General features: G+C 45.8%; 1 protein-coding gene across 1 annotated transcript in view; it reads left to right on the plus strand.

The window, feature by feature from the left end:
• Positions 1-214: 214 nt before the first annotated feature.
• Positions 215-17685, plus strand: part of OC90 (otoconin 90) — an 80029-nt gene continuing 62558 nt past the window's right edge. Inside the window, exons 1-5 of the mRNA XM_075588463.1 lie at positions 215-320; positions 1315-1371; positions 14557-14731; positions 17092-17204; positions 17538-17666. Coding sequence (XP_075444578.1) covers positions 215-320; positions 1315-1371; positions 14557-14731; positions 17092-17204; positions 17538-17666 — 580 coding nt within the window. The remainder of the gene's footprint in view (positions 321-1314; positions 1372-14556; positions 14732-17091; positions 17205-17537; positions 17667-17685) is intronic.

The raw sequence follows: 17685 nt of genomic DNA on the forward strand, positions 1-17685 counted from the left end.
AGGCGATCCCCAGTTGCATTACTGAGTGGTTGCAGTTCTATATGATGCTAATTCATTTCAATTTGTAATATTATTTAGGCATTTCTTGCTGTTGGATTCGTCTATCCTAAGCCTTTGCAAATGCCTGTTTTTTTGTGTCACAATGTATTGCCTGTGAAAGGAAAGTTATTTCTATGAACCAGAACAGAAGTGTTGCTTCGATTTTTAATACAAAATGTATACACTGTATTTTTATCATCTACTAGAAACCGTTGATGCTCAAGAATCAGGCGCCACTCCGGTTTTACCAGAGCTTTCTGACCTACCTTTAAGGAATATTAGTAAGTACGGTCTTTCTTAGAGCCTCTTTCACAGCCATTTACCAGACTTTCCCTTTTGAATGGGATGTAGCAGATTTCCCCACACAATGAAGTTGCGTGTAATTTGTTTATAAAAGTGTTTGCTTAAAAAAAGATAATAATAATAATAATAATAATAATAAAACATTTGTTCTGTTTGAAATGCAACATATTTATATGGGGTATTTGTACTGCTGTAATATCTGCTGCATCATGGGCTAGGGCTGAGCTAAAAGAGGCAAGCCAAGAGGGCCAAGAGGGGTTTCCAGAGATACTCACCTCTGTAGGCGGGTGCCAGTAGCCACTCTGGCTCGGTAAGCAGGGATAACGTAATGGCCACTTTTTCAAAGCACCATCGCCCCTTCAGGCCAATAGGAAGTCGTGACATCATCCGGGGTGACTTCCGGGTCACATGACCCCACTGCGTCAATTGACGCCAGAGCCGAGCATGGGAATTGGCGGGCACGAGTCGGGGAGGAGAGGAGGGGGACAAGGGGGAAAAGTTTGCGTAAATCTGCTGTAAGTTATGTTTAAGCACAGATGAGGTGCTATCACAAGAAATCCCCGTTAACTTTAATAGGGCATTATCTGTGCTTTTCACACCTTACAGAATAAGGGCCATAGATTCTGCCTGGCGCAGGAATTTCAGTGCGAGCTGCTAAATAACAACTTTGCGGCTAAATTTGACCCTAGGAACATAGAGCCCCTTGTATTGTGTAAAATACGTTGACACCATGAGAACAAATAATTGAAATAACCTGAACCTTTACAGGCATGTTACTAAGCAGTGATACGCTGTAACCCACCTTATGGTTTAGCACTGCTTAGTAAACATGTCTCGTAATGAGAATTGGCATAACCTTTTTGACTTTTTTCCCCCTGCATTATCAGTGTAGTTTTCTTCACTGTGTTTATTTTCGCCGTTGTTGGTTTCTATGTGGTAAAAGTGACACTGCCTGCATTTGGTCTATTTCAGATAACTTTACGTTCAATGGAGTTTTTAAAAACCTAGAAAGTGTTACTTCATTTCTTGGTAAGTACACTACAGCTGTGTTAGTGATAGATGGTATTAATGAAAAATGTTACATAGTGTTTTAATATAAGAAAAAAACGTTCTGTGCTATACGGGTGTCAGGTACATATTCAAAACCTGTGACACAGTGAATGGTGTGTACTGTATGCAGCCAGCATTTTGTGTTGACCCTTTTTTATGAGGGTCACCGTATAAAAGCTGTGATAGGATCCCCATTATGTAGAGCAGGGGTTCTCAAGACCTGGCAACAGGTCAGGTTTAAAGGATGAAGCTGGATATCCTTAAAACCTGACCTGTTCGAGGGTCTTGAGTACGGATTGGCGAAACTGTCAAAATCCGGTTGGATTCATTCAAGTTTTAAGAAGATCCGAGCTTCAGCACAGTGGCTCAATCAGTCTCTGCTTCAGCACAGGTGGCTCAATCAGTCCCTGCTTCAGCAAATACGGCTCAATCAGAGGCTCAGTCTTTGACAGAGCCTCTGATTGCAGTCCCTGTGCTGAAGCTGGGATATCCTTTAAACCTGATCTGTTGTTGGGCCTTGAAGACTGGAGTTGAGAACTCCTGATGTAGAGGCATAGGACCCTCTGTGAGGCAGAAAGGTGCTACTAGTATTCCATAACACAACTTTGCATGAATGCTTCTGAATTATAACTGAGTTCTTTATCTATATTTGCTTTATAATTACAAACTATTGTTACTATAATGCTGATCTAATTGCTTGTATATCCGGTCAAACAAAAACTATATATATATATTATTTAAACAAAATATTGATAGTGATTTAGAAAGTAAAATCTAAACTGATGTTTTCTGTTGATTCATTACAAATTGTGGATTTGTCCTTTTTATTTTGCACTGGATGCACAGCTAGGAAAAGTGGAACAGCTTGGCTTAAACTGGAGTGTACTAGATTAAGGATTTTATATCCTCCCACTGCATGATACTGAATAGCTCAGAATGAGTAAAATGTGTCTCCTTTTGTAATGAAAGGTGACTTTTCAACTAACTCAATTATCTATATCATATCATTTATCTTCTTAATTGCTAAGCAGTGAAGATAGGAGCCATACCTGACTCAGTGACGTTATATTCATTCCATATGGTAAGGAACACCTACGTAAAAAGAGGAAACATTTTTCGAGATCAGATTATATTATTATTATTATTATAAATCTTTCACTTGGAAAGCCATAGACATACTTGACTAATGCTATGGAAAAGGGTAATTCCACCGTAGCAGGTTCATACATTTTAATTTGCCTGGATTGTTCATGACAGGTGGTCACAGGTGTTTATATACCAGACTGTTGGCAAGCAGCAGTGAGCAGAATGCATCAGTCGTCTCCATCGGTTTCCCAACCCGTACAATGGAATTAGTAACTGTGACAGTAGGGGGTAGCCAGGCTATACAATAAAGGTAAAGCCCGTTTGGTTACGCCTGAAATCCGTGGGTCCCTGGCAGGAACATAGCACAATACACCAGGGGCCATGTAATGTAACATGCAAGAGTTAAAGTGACCCCTGCTTTTTCACTATTCATGTTCCCTTTGCCCCAGATTCATGAAACTTTCTGAGTGTAAGTTTTAGGTGTGATATTTTGGTAGAAATGCAATGGTTTTGTTTGCAGGAGTTCGGGGTCCAAAGTCACCGGTAGTCTCCTAATTCTCCCCGGCGTGCATGAATGATTCGCCGTTACATGGGTTGAATTACACTGGGGCTGCCCAATGTCCCCCAGACTCATGGTTTCCTAGCCCAGATATCCCAGTCCTATTTCCCTCACAGATATGGGTCTCCCCAAGGCTTATCTTGTATTAAACCATATTTTTATTGTGTTGGTGCATTTACTATAAATGTCTATTCAGTCAGCCCAGGCATCCATATAGGTGCCGGGAAGTCTGGATTGATATCAGAGTTCAAAGTGGAGTCGAGATGTTGAGAGGTGTCGGGGTGCTAAGTGCCCCGGCGGAGTACTGGGTCCGGTGAACAGAGACCCCCTATAGGGAGGACACTCTGGTCTGCCAGACACAGGGAAGCCTGCCCAGTAGGTGGCAATGGGTTGACTGGGGGAAGCCGTAGAATGTCGGCACGTTTCCCATTGGTCAATCCGTATGTCTCTCCCACGGGGCATCCTGAGCCGGATTGGCACGCCCCCTCCTCTGACATCAGCCAAAGCACGAGCCCCTCTTCCTATTGGCTAGTGGTAAGGAACTCCCACGCTCTGATTGGTCGCTCCTCCTTCCTCCATGCTGAACATAGAACAGCGGAGGGTATGTAAGGAAGTAGCCGACTCTGAGAACCAGACCATATAGTGACTTGTGTCGATGAAGCTAGGGCGAGCTTTTCAAAGTTTCTCTGTCACAAATAACAGAGCAACCGGCTTAGTTTTGAAGCTAGGAAAGTCAGGCATTAGAACAAAGTTCTGAGAATTGAACGTAGCGGTCGCGGATAGGATCTTTAGCCGAAAAGAGGACCAGGAAGCCCGGGTGTATATCCCGATCAGGGTAAGCCTTCCTATTTGAGCCTAGATTTCACCCAAGACCCCCAGTAAGTGTGTAATTTGTCTGTGTTTTGTGTATTAATTGTGTGTATGCGGGTTTACCCAAATAAACTTAAATTTTTTCTACTACCATGTTTTGCCTAGTGAATGATCCCGGTATAAATTTGTAAAATGTCCTGGTCTCCCATGACAGGCTTTTTGCTGATGGCAGAGGTGGGATAATTAGGTTTTGGGCTATAAATTCCTGTGGAGATTTATAGCACAAAGATGAACTCGTAGATTGCGAGCTCTCAAAACAAGTAGTAGCGGACAACGTTACACAAAGCAGGAAATCACACTGTTCTTTTGTCACTGAGTTTAGTGCCACAAGGTGAAGATGGCTTCCCGATCAGGACAGTATAGGTCCTGGGACCGTGCAGCTATGGGTGCCCGGTGAGAGACCCTTGGTCTGCCGACTGAGGGGCACAGAAAGGCTAAGCTAGAGGCGATACAGGATACTGTCAGTGCCAACCCGGTGGTGGCTGTTGCCAGTGCGGAGAGCAGAGGAACCAAACCCGGGGGACCGGTCATGGGCACCTTGGTGGCTCAGGCATTCCCATGGCTTCAGAGACCCCGTCTTGCTCCCTTGCGGAACTTGCAGCTATGATAGCAATCCTGGGTCCAAGAGCTACAGCAGAAGAAAAGATACAGATGATGCAAGCTATCCTTCACACCCCAGCATCTCCCATACCCAGCAGGGGCAACTCTCAGTATCATCCACCCAAGGTATCTCACCACAGCTTTGCAAAGTTTGTGGACTGTACAAGTGATCTCGATGGATTCCTGAGGTTCTCTTTCCCGCCGAGCGATAAAGTATCTGTCCCCATAGCCATCCGAGGAGGGTGAGAACTACGAATATGTTAAGGATGGTCTGCTGACGCGGTACCAGATTAATCCTGAAACCTATCAGGAGCGGTTCAGGTCTGAGGACAAGACCGCCCGAGATACCCACACAGACTTCATGGCCCAGTTAATCCACCGGGGTACCCCGTGGTGGGTGCAAAGCCCATAACCACAAGGAGCTGCTCAACCTCATCTCTCGGGAGCAATTTTATCAGAGGTGTCTGCCTGAAGTCCGGGAATGGGTCATTGACCACAAGCCGGCAAACTGAGAGGAGACTGTCACCCTAGCAGATGAGTTTGTGACCACCTGACCCCAGCATAGGAAGTGGGTGGCACTACCTGTAGTAGCCCCTGCCAGTCAGGCAGGCAAGCCAGCAGAGGCTTTCCCTAAAATCCCAACCTGAAGGACAAAGTCTTCTACATGGGGAGTTCAGCCAAATCCGCAGAGTTTTTCCATAAAAAGCGGTGCTATTAATGTAACCGGACCGTGCATGTGAAGCCCGATTACCCCAACCTGCATCAGACTAGAATCTCCAATCCGGGGTTAAACACTCCAGTGGCGAAACCAGTCACCAACATAGGACTGGCACCAACCGAGAGCAGCAAGCAGTCATCCACCAGGTACAGCTGAGCACCCAGACGACGGTCCCTACACCCTCTGCAGCCAGCACAGCGGAGGTGGCAAGCGGGCATCCATTTGCAGCCATCGGACTGCAAGTGAACGACATCCGGCGGGGGGGGCGGCGGTGGGGGGGTGGTGGTGGTGGGGGGGGTGGTGGTGGTGTGGGGAGGTGGTGGCGGTGGGGAGGGGTGGTGGCACCACGGTACCACGATCAGATCCCGCCCCCCCCATCCCACCCCTCCCACTTCCGCCCCCCCCTCCCACTCCCGCCCCCCCCTTCCAACTCCCACCGCCCACCCCCTCCCACTCCTGCCCCCCTTCCCACTCCTGCCCCCCCCCTCCCCCTGACACTCCCGCCCCCCCTCCCACTCCCCCCTCCCACTCCCCCCTCCCACCGCATATCGCGTTCTGTGCCTGTCAGCGCACCGCCTGTCTGCAGTGCGGGCACACTGACTGAGGGAGCGGGGCCTTAGCCCTAATCAGTCGTCAGGACCAAGTTCTGAGAATTGAACATAGCTGTCGCGGCTAGGATCTTTGGCCGAAAAGAGGACCAGGAAGTCCGGGTGTATATTCTGGTCAGGGTAACCCTTCCGAAGCAGGCATCCTGCACCTATTTGAGCCTAGATTTCACCCACAGACCCCCAGTAATTGTGTATTTTGTCTGTATTTTGTGTATTCATTGTGTGTACACCGATTTACCCGAATAAACTTCAATTTGTTCTACTACCTTGTTTTGCCTGTGAATGATCCCGGTAAAATTTTGTAACAAATCCTGGTCTCCCGTGACAGTAACATTTACTGGATGATTATTATTGCAGATTTCACTGGAAACCGAGGCAGCAACTAACTGAACAAGGGCCCCATATTAGAATGGCAAAAGAACATTTTAAGTACAATACCATATCTATATAAAACAATCTTATCTGAATCATTTTTAAAAATCAGTGTACAAAAAGTTGTGCAACAATCTTGGGTGGATCTACATACAGAAACACTAGATAGTCCAACGCGTTTCTCTCCCAGGGCTTTGTCAATGGCTCTTATCCTCTGAAAAGCACCCCTCCCCAATGAAAAAGTGAAAGGAAAGGTCCCATAGACCTTGTTCACTACTTCCCAAGAGAAGACATGTTTAACCCAATACACACTAAGCCAACATATCACATCCTATAACATTGCATGTGTAGGGAAACTAAAAGGCACATTAAAAAGGGGGTTAAAAATTGTAATATTATAAATTAATCAAAAAAATGCTTGATTCTTCTTTTTTTTTTCAACCATTTGATTCTATTATATCAAGGGTAGCAATCAAAATGCATCTCTGTGCAGTAGACAGGAGAGAATGTGCTGCGGATTTGCTATCTGATGTAAAAAGGTTAGGTTCACTGTCTAATGATTGAGGCTGATTAAGATGTAAATTATATGCACAGTGCACATTTTTGCAATCATTTATAGGTATTGGAGACAATTTTAAACAAAGGTGATGAACTCAGGAAAAGCTGTGTAATACGGCAGGTATACGCTTATGTCCATGATAAAATGGCTTGGAAGGAGCGAGTGACACATTGTGTTCATTTGCATGTCCCATCCCACACCGCTTCCTAACTCTCCTCCTGCCTTTCTGGACTCTTTTTCTGCTATCTCGGAGGAGGAGGTGTCACTGCTGATCCCTCTACCACCTGCCCTCTTGATCCCATTCCTTCCCACCGCCTAAAACCTCTTGCTCCTTCTACAATCCCTATGCTCACACAGATCTTTAACTCTTCCCTCTACTCTGGTACTTTTCCATCCTCCTTCAAACATGCAACCGTGATACCATTGCTCAAAAACAGCAAGCGTGACACCTATCTGTCCTTCTAACTATCGACCTGTCTCCCTCCTGCCTTTTGCCTCCAAACTCCTTGAACGTCTTGTATTCTCTCGATTGCTACACTTTCTCAACACCTATTCTCTTCTAGACCCTCTACAATCTGGCTTCCGCACTGCTCACTCTACTGAAACAGCCCTCACTAAAATAACCGATGACCTCCATGCTGCCAAAGACAGAGGTCATTACACTCTGCTCATATTACTCGACCTCTCTGCAGCATTTGACACCGTGGACCACCCTCTTCTCCTCCACATTCTCCATACTCGTGGTATTCAGAACAAAGCTATCCTGGATCTGCTCTTACCGATCCCATCGTACTTTCAGTGTCTCTTTTGCCAACACCTCCTCCATCGATCTCTCTGTGGGGGTACCCCAAGGCTCTGTCCTGGGACCCCTTCTCTTCTCTCTTTACACACTCTCTCTAGGTGACCTAGTCACATCTTTTGGGTTTAAATATCACCTCTATGCTGACGACACACAAATTTACTTTTCAACCCCTGACCTTACACCTGCTGTACAGACCAAAGTTTCTGAATGTCTCTCTGGAATATTATCCTGGATGGCCATCCGCTGACTGAAACTTAACATGGCAAAAACAGAGCTCCTTATACTTTCTCCCAAACCTGGCCCTACTACCTCCTTCCACATTACTATTGAAAATACGATCATTCACCCAGTAGCCAAAGCACGCTGCTAGGGGTCACACTCAATTCCTCTCTCCCATTCTCCTCTCACATTCAAAATGTTTCTAAAACTTGTCGCTTTTTCCTCCGCAATATCACAAAGATACGCCCTTTCCTCTGTTACTCGTCTGCTAAAACTCTGACTCATTCTCTCCTGTCTCGATTACTGCAACTTCCTGCTGGCCGGCCTCCCTGCCTCTCACCTGTCTCCCCTACAATCTATCCTAAACGCTGCTGCCAGAATCACTCTACTCTTTCCTAGATCTGTCTCAGTGTCTCCCCTGCTGAAATCCCTCTCCTGGCTTCCGATCAAATCCCGCATCTCACACTCCATTCTCCTCCTCACTTTTAAAGCTTTACACTCCTCTGCCCCTCCTTACATCTCAGCCCTAATTTCTCGCTATGCACCATCCCGGCTCTTGAGGTCTTCTCAAGGATGTCTTCTTTCTCCCCCCTTTGTATCTAAAGTCCTCTCCCGCCTTAAACCTTTCTCACTGACTGCCCTCACCTCTGGAATGCCCTTCCCCTCAATACTCGACTAGCACCCTCTCTATCCACCTTTAAGACCCACCTTAAGACACACTTGCTTAAAGAAGCATATGAATAGCACTGTGGATATTCTGAACACGATACATAAAGCTTGGACCCCTGCAGACGCACTTACCAGAATTCCCTCCTACTGTCTCTGTACGTTCTACCTACCTACCAATTAGACTGTAAGCTCCTCGGGGCAGGGACTCCTCTTCCTTAATGTCACTCTTATGTCTGAAGCACTTATTCACATGACCTGTTATTTATATTATTTATATGATTACAACATGTACTACTACTGTGAAGCGCTATGTATATTTATGGCGCTATATAAATAAAGGCATACAATACAATGTCATTTCCCAGAATTCCTGGCTGCAGTGGAAGCAGTGTATGCTAAGAGATAATGGGGAAAGACAGGTTTGCAGGCCGTGGCGGATTTCCCATTGGGCCCAGGCCGAGGGTGGCAAAATTTGGGGGCGGCAAAAATGTCCGCTCCTATATACAGATGCAGCGCTCTCGGGTCTATCGGGCCTGATAGGCAGGCACATACATGTGGCGGCTGTCTCCTTGCTACCCACCCTCCTTCCGAATCGCAGCCTCAAATGACGCCGTAGACGTTACCAACGTGATGTCACATGGCATATTGTTGCCATCGTGACATCGCGTTACCATCGCAACGTGACGCCACATTGGTGACGTTGATTCGGAAGGAGAAGGAGCGCAGCAGCAAGGAGGCGGCTGCCACAGGCAAGTACCATGGGTGCGGCGGATCTTCAAATCCTGCCTAAGGCTGCGGTCCCAGTCATGTCTGTGACACGCGCGCCCGGCGGGAGGGCGGCGCGTGCACAGCGCTATCCGCGATCTGCGGTCTGAGGGGAGAGAGGGAGCTTGCGACGGGAGGGGGCGTGGTCAGGGATTTGCGGGTGCGTGCCCATTACGTCACACGGCTGGTTCGCCCTCATTGGGTGAACCGCCGGTGGGGGCGTGGCCACGCCTCCGTCGCAAGTTCTAAACTCAATTTCACTGAGTTTAAAAAAACTTGCAGTACGGCGCGGCTGCACCTTCAGCGTGAAGGTGCGTACTGGGCCCTTCCCCATTGAGGGGCGGTGCTTACACGCACAGCGCACGCCACGCCGTGTGCTGTGGCAGTGACTGGGACCGCAGCCTGAGACATGCAAATGCACCATTTGAATTTGTATTTACTGGAAGGTTTATGACACTTTTTTACCCACCATAACTTATTTAATGCCTTTTGTAAAGAAAGGAAATCTCTAAAAGATCTCAGTAATGATACACGTGTGGTAATAAAACAATCTGATAAGGTGGAAATGGGGTAAAAAGGACAAAATGAGTAAATTTACTGCAAGCATGCTGGACATTCATTGATCAGTATTCCTCTTTGAAGTTAAAAGGCGACCCCAAAAATCATTGCAAAGTCTTTTTAATAATTTAAAATTAGAAGTAATGCAGGAGAGGCCAACTCCAGTCACCAAGAGGTCAGGCTTTAAGGATATCCCTGCTTCAGCCCAGGAGGCTCAATCAGTAACTCAGTCAACAACTGGAAGTAGGAACGTGGTGGCTCACCCACAAGATGGTAGGGGACTTCCCTCGGTTCCTCCGTAGGCAGCACACAGGCATCTCCGGCGTCATCTGCGATGGCGGATCTTGTCGGACTTTTCCGGAACCTCAGCAGTCTCTGGAAAGGACGCATCTGGACCGGAACTCGACAGGAACTGGCAGGTAAGTGATGATTTCATCTCCGCAGGTCCTGCCTGGAAGAGATCCTCTTCTTCACTTAGGGGGGACACCTCCACCAGGACCCGATGCCGTGGTGAGTCAGTCACCCGGACAACCATGCTTATGGAGCTACCTTGCTCCACGGTCACCTGGGGACCCACACCCGACACCCCTGGGGCAGTTCACTCACCCTCATCAGTGTAGATACTGTAGGTACTGATCCAAGCCTGGGACCGTCGGTACCTTCTTTGCAGGCCGGACTGACCGTGGTAGGGCACACAGGCCCACCGCAGGGTTCCGCAAATGCAGCTGAGATAGTAGTAAGTGGCATGGAACCACTTGAGTCTCCGGCCACATTTATAAGGGCGCACGGGCCCACAGCATTTGTGGCAGTAGGAAACAGAAAAGAGACTGCACCAGTCAGGGTAATGGCTCTTGGGGCAGGCACACACACTTCTGCAGGCACAGGACTGGCAGGCCACAGGTAGTAAGTGCCACAGTGCTGGCACCTCGCATCTAGGCCAACAGGGCCACCAGGCAGGCGACAGTGCGCGCACAGACATCTTAAGTGGACTTGGCCTCCGATCCTCACCATCAGGTAGCCACCTGGGAGGGAGTAGTTGGAGACATCAAAATCCAGCACTGGGTTAGGGGCAGCCATAATTGAGGTGATTTCTCTCAAGGGTATAGCAGCACCTCTCTAACAGCTCACAACAGAATGCGCAGAATGCTCTTCAGACTCCTCACATCCTGAACAAAAGCTCTAATTGGCTGCTACTCACTCAGCTCCTCCCCTGGGTGGATCTCAAAGGTGGGGTTAGTACATCAGCATGGATTGATTCGGCATGAGCCAACTAGCACAAGGGCCGGCATCCTTCCTTTGGCCCCGAATGCTTGCAACTGATTCTGAAAACTTTTGCAAATTGTGAACTGCAGCCCATGTGGTCCTGATTTCTTGGCGGGAGCTCCATCTTGGACTTCAGCACACACACATATCCACTGCACGGTGGATGCCATTTTGAGTCTCTGGAATATGCATTAACTTCAGGCTAACACACTGTCCCACATCCACAGGTACACAGGGTCCCCCAGCTCTGACCGAGAGGGGCCCGCCCCTATGATTTTTCTTTAGATACTTGGAGAAGGGTATCCACGCTCCCTGGAAACATGCCCTTGGGTGCGCCCCAACTATTTGTTTGTAGTGTGCTGGTGAAGGGTATCCACGCTACCTGGAAACATACCCTCAGGGTGTGCCGCAACACAGTCTCTATTTCGGATAGGGTCTAGACTAATCCCCTCCCGGGTGTCGCTTCAGGGAGAGACTCCCCCCTTCCTTGACTCGAATGGGTGCCCAAGGTCCCTGGAGAAGCCTCAGGGGCCTGGCCCCTTCTTCCTTTACTGTCTGATGCTGCTTTTAAAGTCCCTTATAAACCTGTCCTCAGCATCACCTCCAAATGTAGACCTATTTCCCCCCTCCTCTGGGAGATTCTACAGAGCGCTACCTGGTCTGTGTGTGTATGGTGCTGAGGCATACCTGTTGGTTCAGGAGAACTAAGTAGCCACGATGCTAAGGGGCAACAGAACAGGCTTTTGGTTATCTCTGGGTTCTTTTGATCAGGGGTTCAGTGCCTCCAGCTGTGATGAGCTCCTGGGATGCAGGACGTCAGCTCCCACAACACTCCTCACGCCTCCTGCCCAGGAACTGACACCCAGACAGAGGTATATTGAACAAAGATGTTTATTGGACATTACTGTAGCTCTTGTTACAGCACAGATGGTCTCCGAAGTCCCAGGACTTCAGGAGGGTGCATACCCCGATCACAGTGGGGTATTCAGTCTTGATGGTCCCCAGGCATAAGACTGGGGGTGGCTAGCTAATCCGCGCCATGGGAGAGACTAACAGCCCATGCTCTCTCTTCCAACTCCAGAGGAAGATTCTCTAACATTAGGACACTCCTCTTCCTCAGGAAGCAGGGGCAGGCTCATGGACTGCACTTATCCCTGATAGGCTGCACGCAGGCCATGAGTCATCACCACACTCTGTCCATCAAAGAGGAGCACAGGGGGGTCAATGGCCCATAGATTAACATTTTACTGCCCTGAATTTACTAGAGGCTTACATAACTGATACACTATGGGGAAAAGAGAGGTATTATGGGCCATACCATGTTATATACTGTACTCACTGGGGTATTTTTATGCATTAGACTGTTGATGCGATCATACTGTATGCAATTCTTTCAGAAATGTGAAGCCTTAGAAAGTGTTTGAGATCAACTGGTTTATCAGGAAGAATGCTAAAGGATAAGGAGAGTGCATTGAGTACTCAGAGAGAGAACATATTGTCCCCAAAAAAATCTAAGAAAAAGGATGACAGTCATGGTTTAGCTTTTATGACAAAATATCACTCAGCTTGACGAGAAATATTTCAGATAATTCATAAAAACTGGTTCATATTAAAATGTGATTGAAGGCTGAGAGGCTTAGTGCCGGAAACTCTAAGATTATTTTCAGGAGGAATAAGAGGATTAGAGATTTATATATAAAATCTATTCTGAGCAAGCTGGAGGATATTCCTGGTGGTATGTCTTACTTGACCTAAAAACCTATTGGATGTTTTAAGTGTGGAATCCGCCCTGAATGTAAATGTATTGCTCCAACTAGGACAGTATTACAATGTAAAATAATTTATCAACTGTCGGTCTCGTTATGCAATTTATATGGTGAACTGCAGGTGAGAAGTACATAGTTTGCACAGTATACCTACTCTGAGGCGATGTGTACTGTATATGAACCTATCCAGGCAGTAGAAAAACAGAACATGGCATGTACCCCTTTAGCACATTTTTAAAAAATCACCAAATTAATGAGACCTTTTTGAGCTTTTCTGTTAGTGTAAAGCATCTACTGTTGATACATTGTAACCTAAAGGTCAAGTAATTTTCGGATACATTTTTAATATAAATTTTCTTTTATATTGTAGGTGTCTTTTTTTCCACGCACATGCACTGTATCAGTATGTTTATATGTTGGTTCTGTGTGCATACTGTGTAAATACTCTTGAGGTGTGAACAAGGATCATGTGACCCTTCTCCGCCAGTATTTAATTGGAGGCACTATGTGGAGTTAACAAGCCATTGACAAAGTCATATGAGAAAATTGCGAAAATGTGTTGGGCTGTCTAGTTATTTTGTATGTGGACCCGCCAGAGATTGTTGCCCAAATTTTTTTTATTTTTGTACACTGTATTTAAGAAGACAATTAAAATTAGATATTGTGCTAAGTCTCCTGCAGCTGTACCTCTGGTGCACCTCTATTTTTCTGTTCTTGCGTTGTATAAACTATTCTCTCTTTATATGTCCCTTTTGTCCTCTGCCAAGCAATTTGTGGTTCAACCACTTGAGCTTTGTCTGAAGCCATGGAAGGGGAGGGAGTTATAAAACAAGAAACAAAGAAGTCCAGAGCAACATCCAATGTGACATTTAGTTAACCCTTTGGCCAATGCGTATAAGCCTGCGAGCCACTTTCAAGGCATGACCATAATATCGCAGGTCCTAACCTAAGGGGAGGGAGTTGAAATCTTTGATTCTGGAAGCAAATAAACCATACTGTAGGAATGAGAAAATGACGTTCAGAGAATATCACAAGGTGCATCCACGATCCAGCTCTTGTACCATTCCCTAACACCAAAAGAGCACCCAAAAGGTTAATAGACAAGACAATTGAGTGATGTAGTATGAATAAAAATGGCGTTTGACACACACATTGTATATCTTTATATTAAGATAAGAAAGTCTTTGGCTTGTGAATATGATGGGACGCTGAATAATCGGCCAAAAGTCATGGTGGAGGGTAGAAAATGGCCTATTTTTCATAGTTTTAACTGTCAAGAATATGATAAATTGCGGTTGAAGAAAGACAAAGTGAAGGGAAACTTGGCATTAGTTACAAAAAGAGAATAGAGGAGTCATAACATTGACATGGGTGACAGTGAGGAATCAGCAGTAGACCTTAGGGATGACCAGTCATTTTGGCTGCACAACATATAGCAACTAGCCACTATGGACGATGTATGCAGTTTTTTTCTTCACATTTCTTTCATGTTTTCAAATGTTAATTAGATATAGGCTCCAAATCTTCAACATTATCCTTTCTGTTTTCCCTTTTATGTCAATCAAAACTCGGCCAACTTTTGTGAAATGCATACTCCCTAATTAAGAACGTTGTTACAAATCAGAGAATTACTTTTCGCTGTGCATCAATATATGTATCTCTCAAGCTTTTGACCATACGGATTCCATTTAGAAAAATGGAAGAACAATATATATAATATTTAACACCTTTCCTGTGTTTCTCCTCGCAGATTGCCTTGGCTCCCATTTTACTTGGTTGCAATCGATATTTACAAATTTCCCAGCTTTACTTAATTTTGTGAGCAAATTAAAATGTGTAACAGGACTGTGCCCCAAAGACTTTGAAGATTATGGCTGTACTTGCAGATTTGAGATGGAAGGTCTTCCTATTGATGCAACCGACAGGTGCGTTTTAGATAAGAGCCTATAATTTATATGGATTTTACTGGTATGTCACAATATATGACAAAATATAATCCGTTTTAGGAAGTGGATTGTGTTTCATGCAATTTCCTCCCTGTATTGCCCAAACAACTGTATAATATATACAACTAAAAAAAACTCAACCCCTTTGACAGCTGCCCAATATCTTGTTACACAGTCACTGTGTGCATCTTATTGCATCTCACAATATTGCCAGATGTCAAAAAAAAGGAAAAAATCATTTTATTTGTAGAACATATATCTGCAGAAGTACAGGATTGCAATTTGTTTTTCCTCTGTGTCATACATTGGGGGATATTCCTTAAACTGCGATAGTGCCGATCAGAGCACAATTGACGTCAATGGGAGTTTGTGTGTGACAGTACTTTGATCCGTTCCCTATTGATTACTGCAACATTCTTTAATCTGGCCTCCCTGACTCACACCTTTCTCCCTTACAATCCATTTAAAATGCTTCTGTTCTAATCATCTCCTCTTCTAGACACATACTGTATCTGCTTCTGAGCTGCTGAAAGCTCTCTGTTGGCTTCTTATTAAACTCAGCATAAACGACTCATTTCTACTCCTCTACTTTAAGCATCTACACTTTTCTGCAGCTCGATATACTGTGTCTCAACTCCGATCTCTTGTTTCACCCATACTCGCCTCTTGCGCTGAACCCAAGGATGTCTCATCTCTGCACCCTTTAGCTCTACAGCCCTCTCACATTTTAAGCCGTATCCCTATTATCTCTACCTACTGTACAGTATGGAATGGTTTTCTACTCCATATTTGTCAAGCACCTTAACTTCCTGTTATCAAAGTGCAGCTGAAAACTCACTTCTTGAAATAAACAACTTATTAAAATGATCTATACCCAACTACTGACTTCAGATGCCCTTGAACTCACACACTCCCCCCTCACACACACACTCCCCCTCTCTCTCCCTCCCCCACACAGACACACACACACACACTCTCCACTCACGCACACACCCTGTCTCTCTCCCTCACACAGATACACATACACACTCTCCACATCCCCGACACAGACACTCTCCCCCTTCCCCTCCCCCACATACACTCTCTCCCCCCTCCCCCACACAGACACACACACTCTCTTAACCCTCACGCACACACAGAACACACACTGTCTCTCACCCTCACACACACCCCTCCCTCTCCCTCCCCCACACAGACACACACACTCCCCATCCCCCCACACACTCTCCCCTACCCCACACAGACAAACACTCTCTCTCTTTCCCCTCCCACACACAGAACACTCTCTCCCCCTCCCCACAGACACACTCTCTTTCCCCCTCCCCCACAGACACACAAACACACTCTCTTTCCCCTACCCCACACAGACACACACACACAAACACACTCTCTCTCCCCCTCACACACAGACACACTGTCTCTTTAAAGGAGCCGGTGCTGAGAGCCTGCGCTGAGGCTTCCTCTCACTCCTGTCAGCCGAAAGTTGACGGCAGAAGCAGGGAGAGGAAAGATAGCAGTGACCAGGCGGCTGCTGTTGCTGAGCTCAGGAGCCGCCGGGTCACTGCTATGTGGAGGTGCAGCTGAGCCGCTGGGTCTGGAACAGCTGGGAGAGTTGTCCCAGGCCTCCCCCACTGGCGTCTGCAGAACCCCTGAGGGGTGCTCGCGGAACCCTTGTTGAAAATCACTGTCCTAGAGTCTGTCCATGTGAGATAGAGGATCTTCCAGATAAGTGACCTCCTCCAAAGGAGGCACAATATCACGTACAATTTTATATATGCTAAGATATCATATTTTTTTTAAGTGATTTATTTTTGTGGTATTTATACGTGGTATTAAATCCCCCTTAACCAGCCAATCATTACCAGGTACGTCATCTATCTCACAGGTTCTTCAATTAGCTGAAGTTTCAACAGCCACTGGCAGAAATGGGTACCATATTTATTAGGTACAGCACCTACTCTATAGGTACAGCCAGGGTCGGTTTGGTAGCAGTGCCGGCGGTGGCACTGTGTAACCCTTTGGGTAATGTGGAACCCTAATTACCAATTAGATTGTGAGCTCTTCGGAGCAGGGACTCCTTTTCCTAAATGTCACTTTTATGTCTGAAGCACTTCTTCCCATTATGTTTTATTTGTATTATTTCTTATTTATATGATTATCACGTGTATTACTACTGTGAAGCGCTATGTTCCTTTATGGCGCTATATAAATAAAGACATGCACACATACATACACCATTTAGTAAATTTGAGCCTCCGTACCATCATATACCATCACACATCTATCACTAAGTAACATTTGGCATCAACTACAGTACTATGGTTGCATTTCTTTTTCAGCTGCTGTTTCCAGCATCGCAAATGTTACGAAGAAGCCCTGGAGTTGGATTGCACCTGGGACCCTGCACAATTTTCTGCTGATGTCAGCTGTCTCTCCAAGAACCTTACATGTGGTATGATGGGAATTATGCACTACAAATACATTGGCCTGTAATACATATCTGCATTTTTAGTATCCCCATGCTCAGCGAATGCCCAGAAAAAAAGTCATATCAACTCTTGTGATTTGATGGATATGAATACTTGTTGAATATTTTAATAGTACTTACTGTACCTATGAACAATCAACATACTGTAGCCGGTTTCTAACCTGCTCTTCTGTTCTGTATGAAGGATTAAAGTATTTCTGAAGTATATACCTAATTACATTTTTTAATCCACTCTTTATAAAGCAGAGCAGCTGGTGGAAAACAGATCTTTAAATGGTGCCTTGTTTCCCCCCCCAGAGTCTGGTGGAGCATGTGAAAAACTCCTATGTGGCTGTGACAAAGCTGCCATTGAATGCTTTGTGAACTCACATATTAACTCTTCAATGAAAGGAATGGATATCACATTCTGTCCAGCTCCAGTTACAGGTAATAAGTGAGACTGTGT

Source organism: Ascaphus truei, chromosome 2 (genome assembly GCF_040206685.1).
Source record: "Ascaphus truei isolate aAscTru1 chromosome 2, aAscTru1.hap1, whole genome shotgun sequence".
NCBI classification, from domain to species: domain Eukaryota; kingdom Metazoa; phylum Chordata; class Amphibia; order Anura; family Ascaphidae; genus Ascaphus; species Ascaphus truei.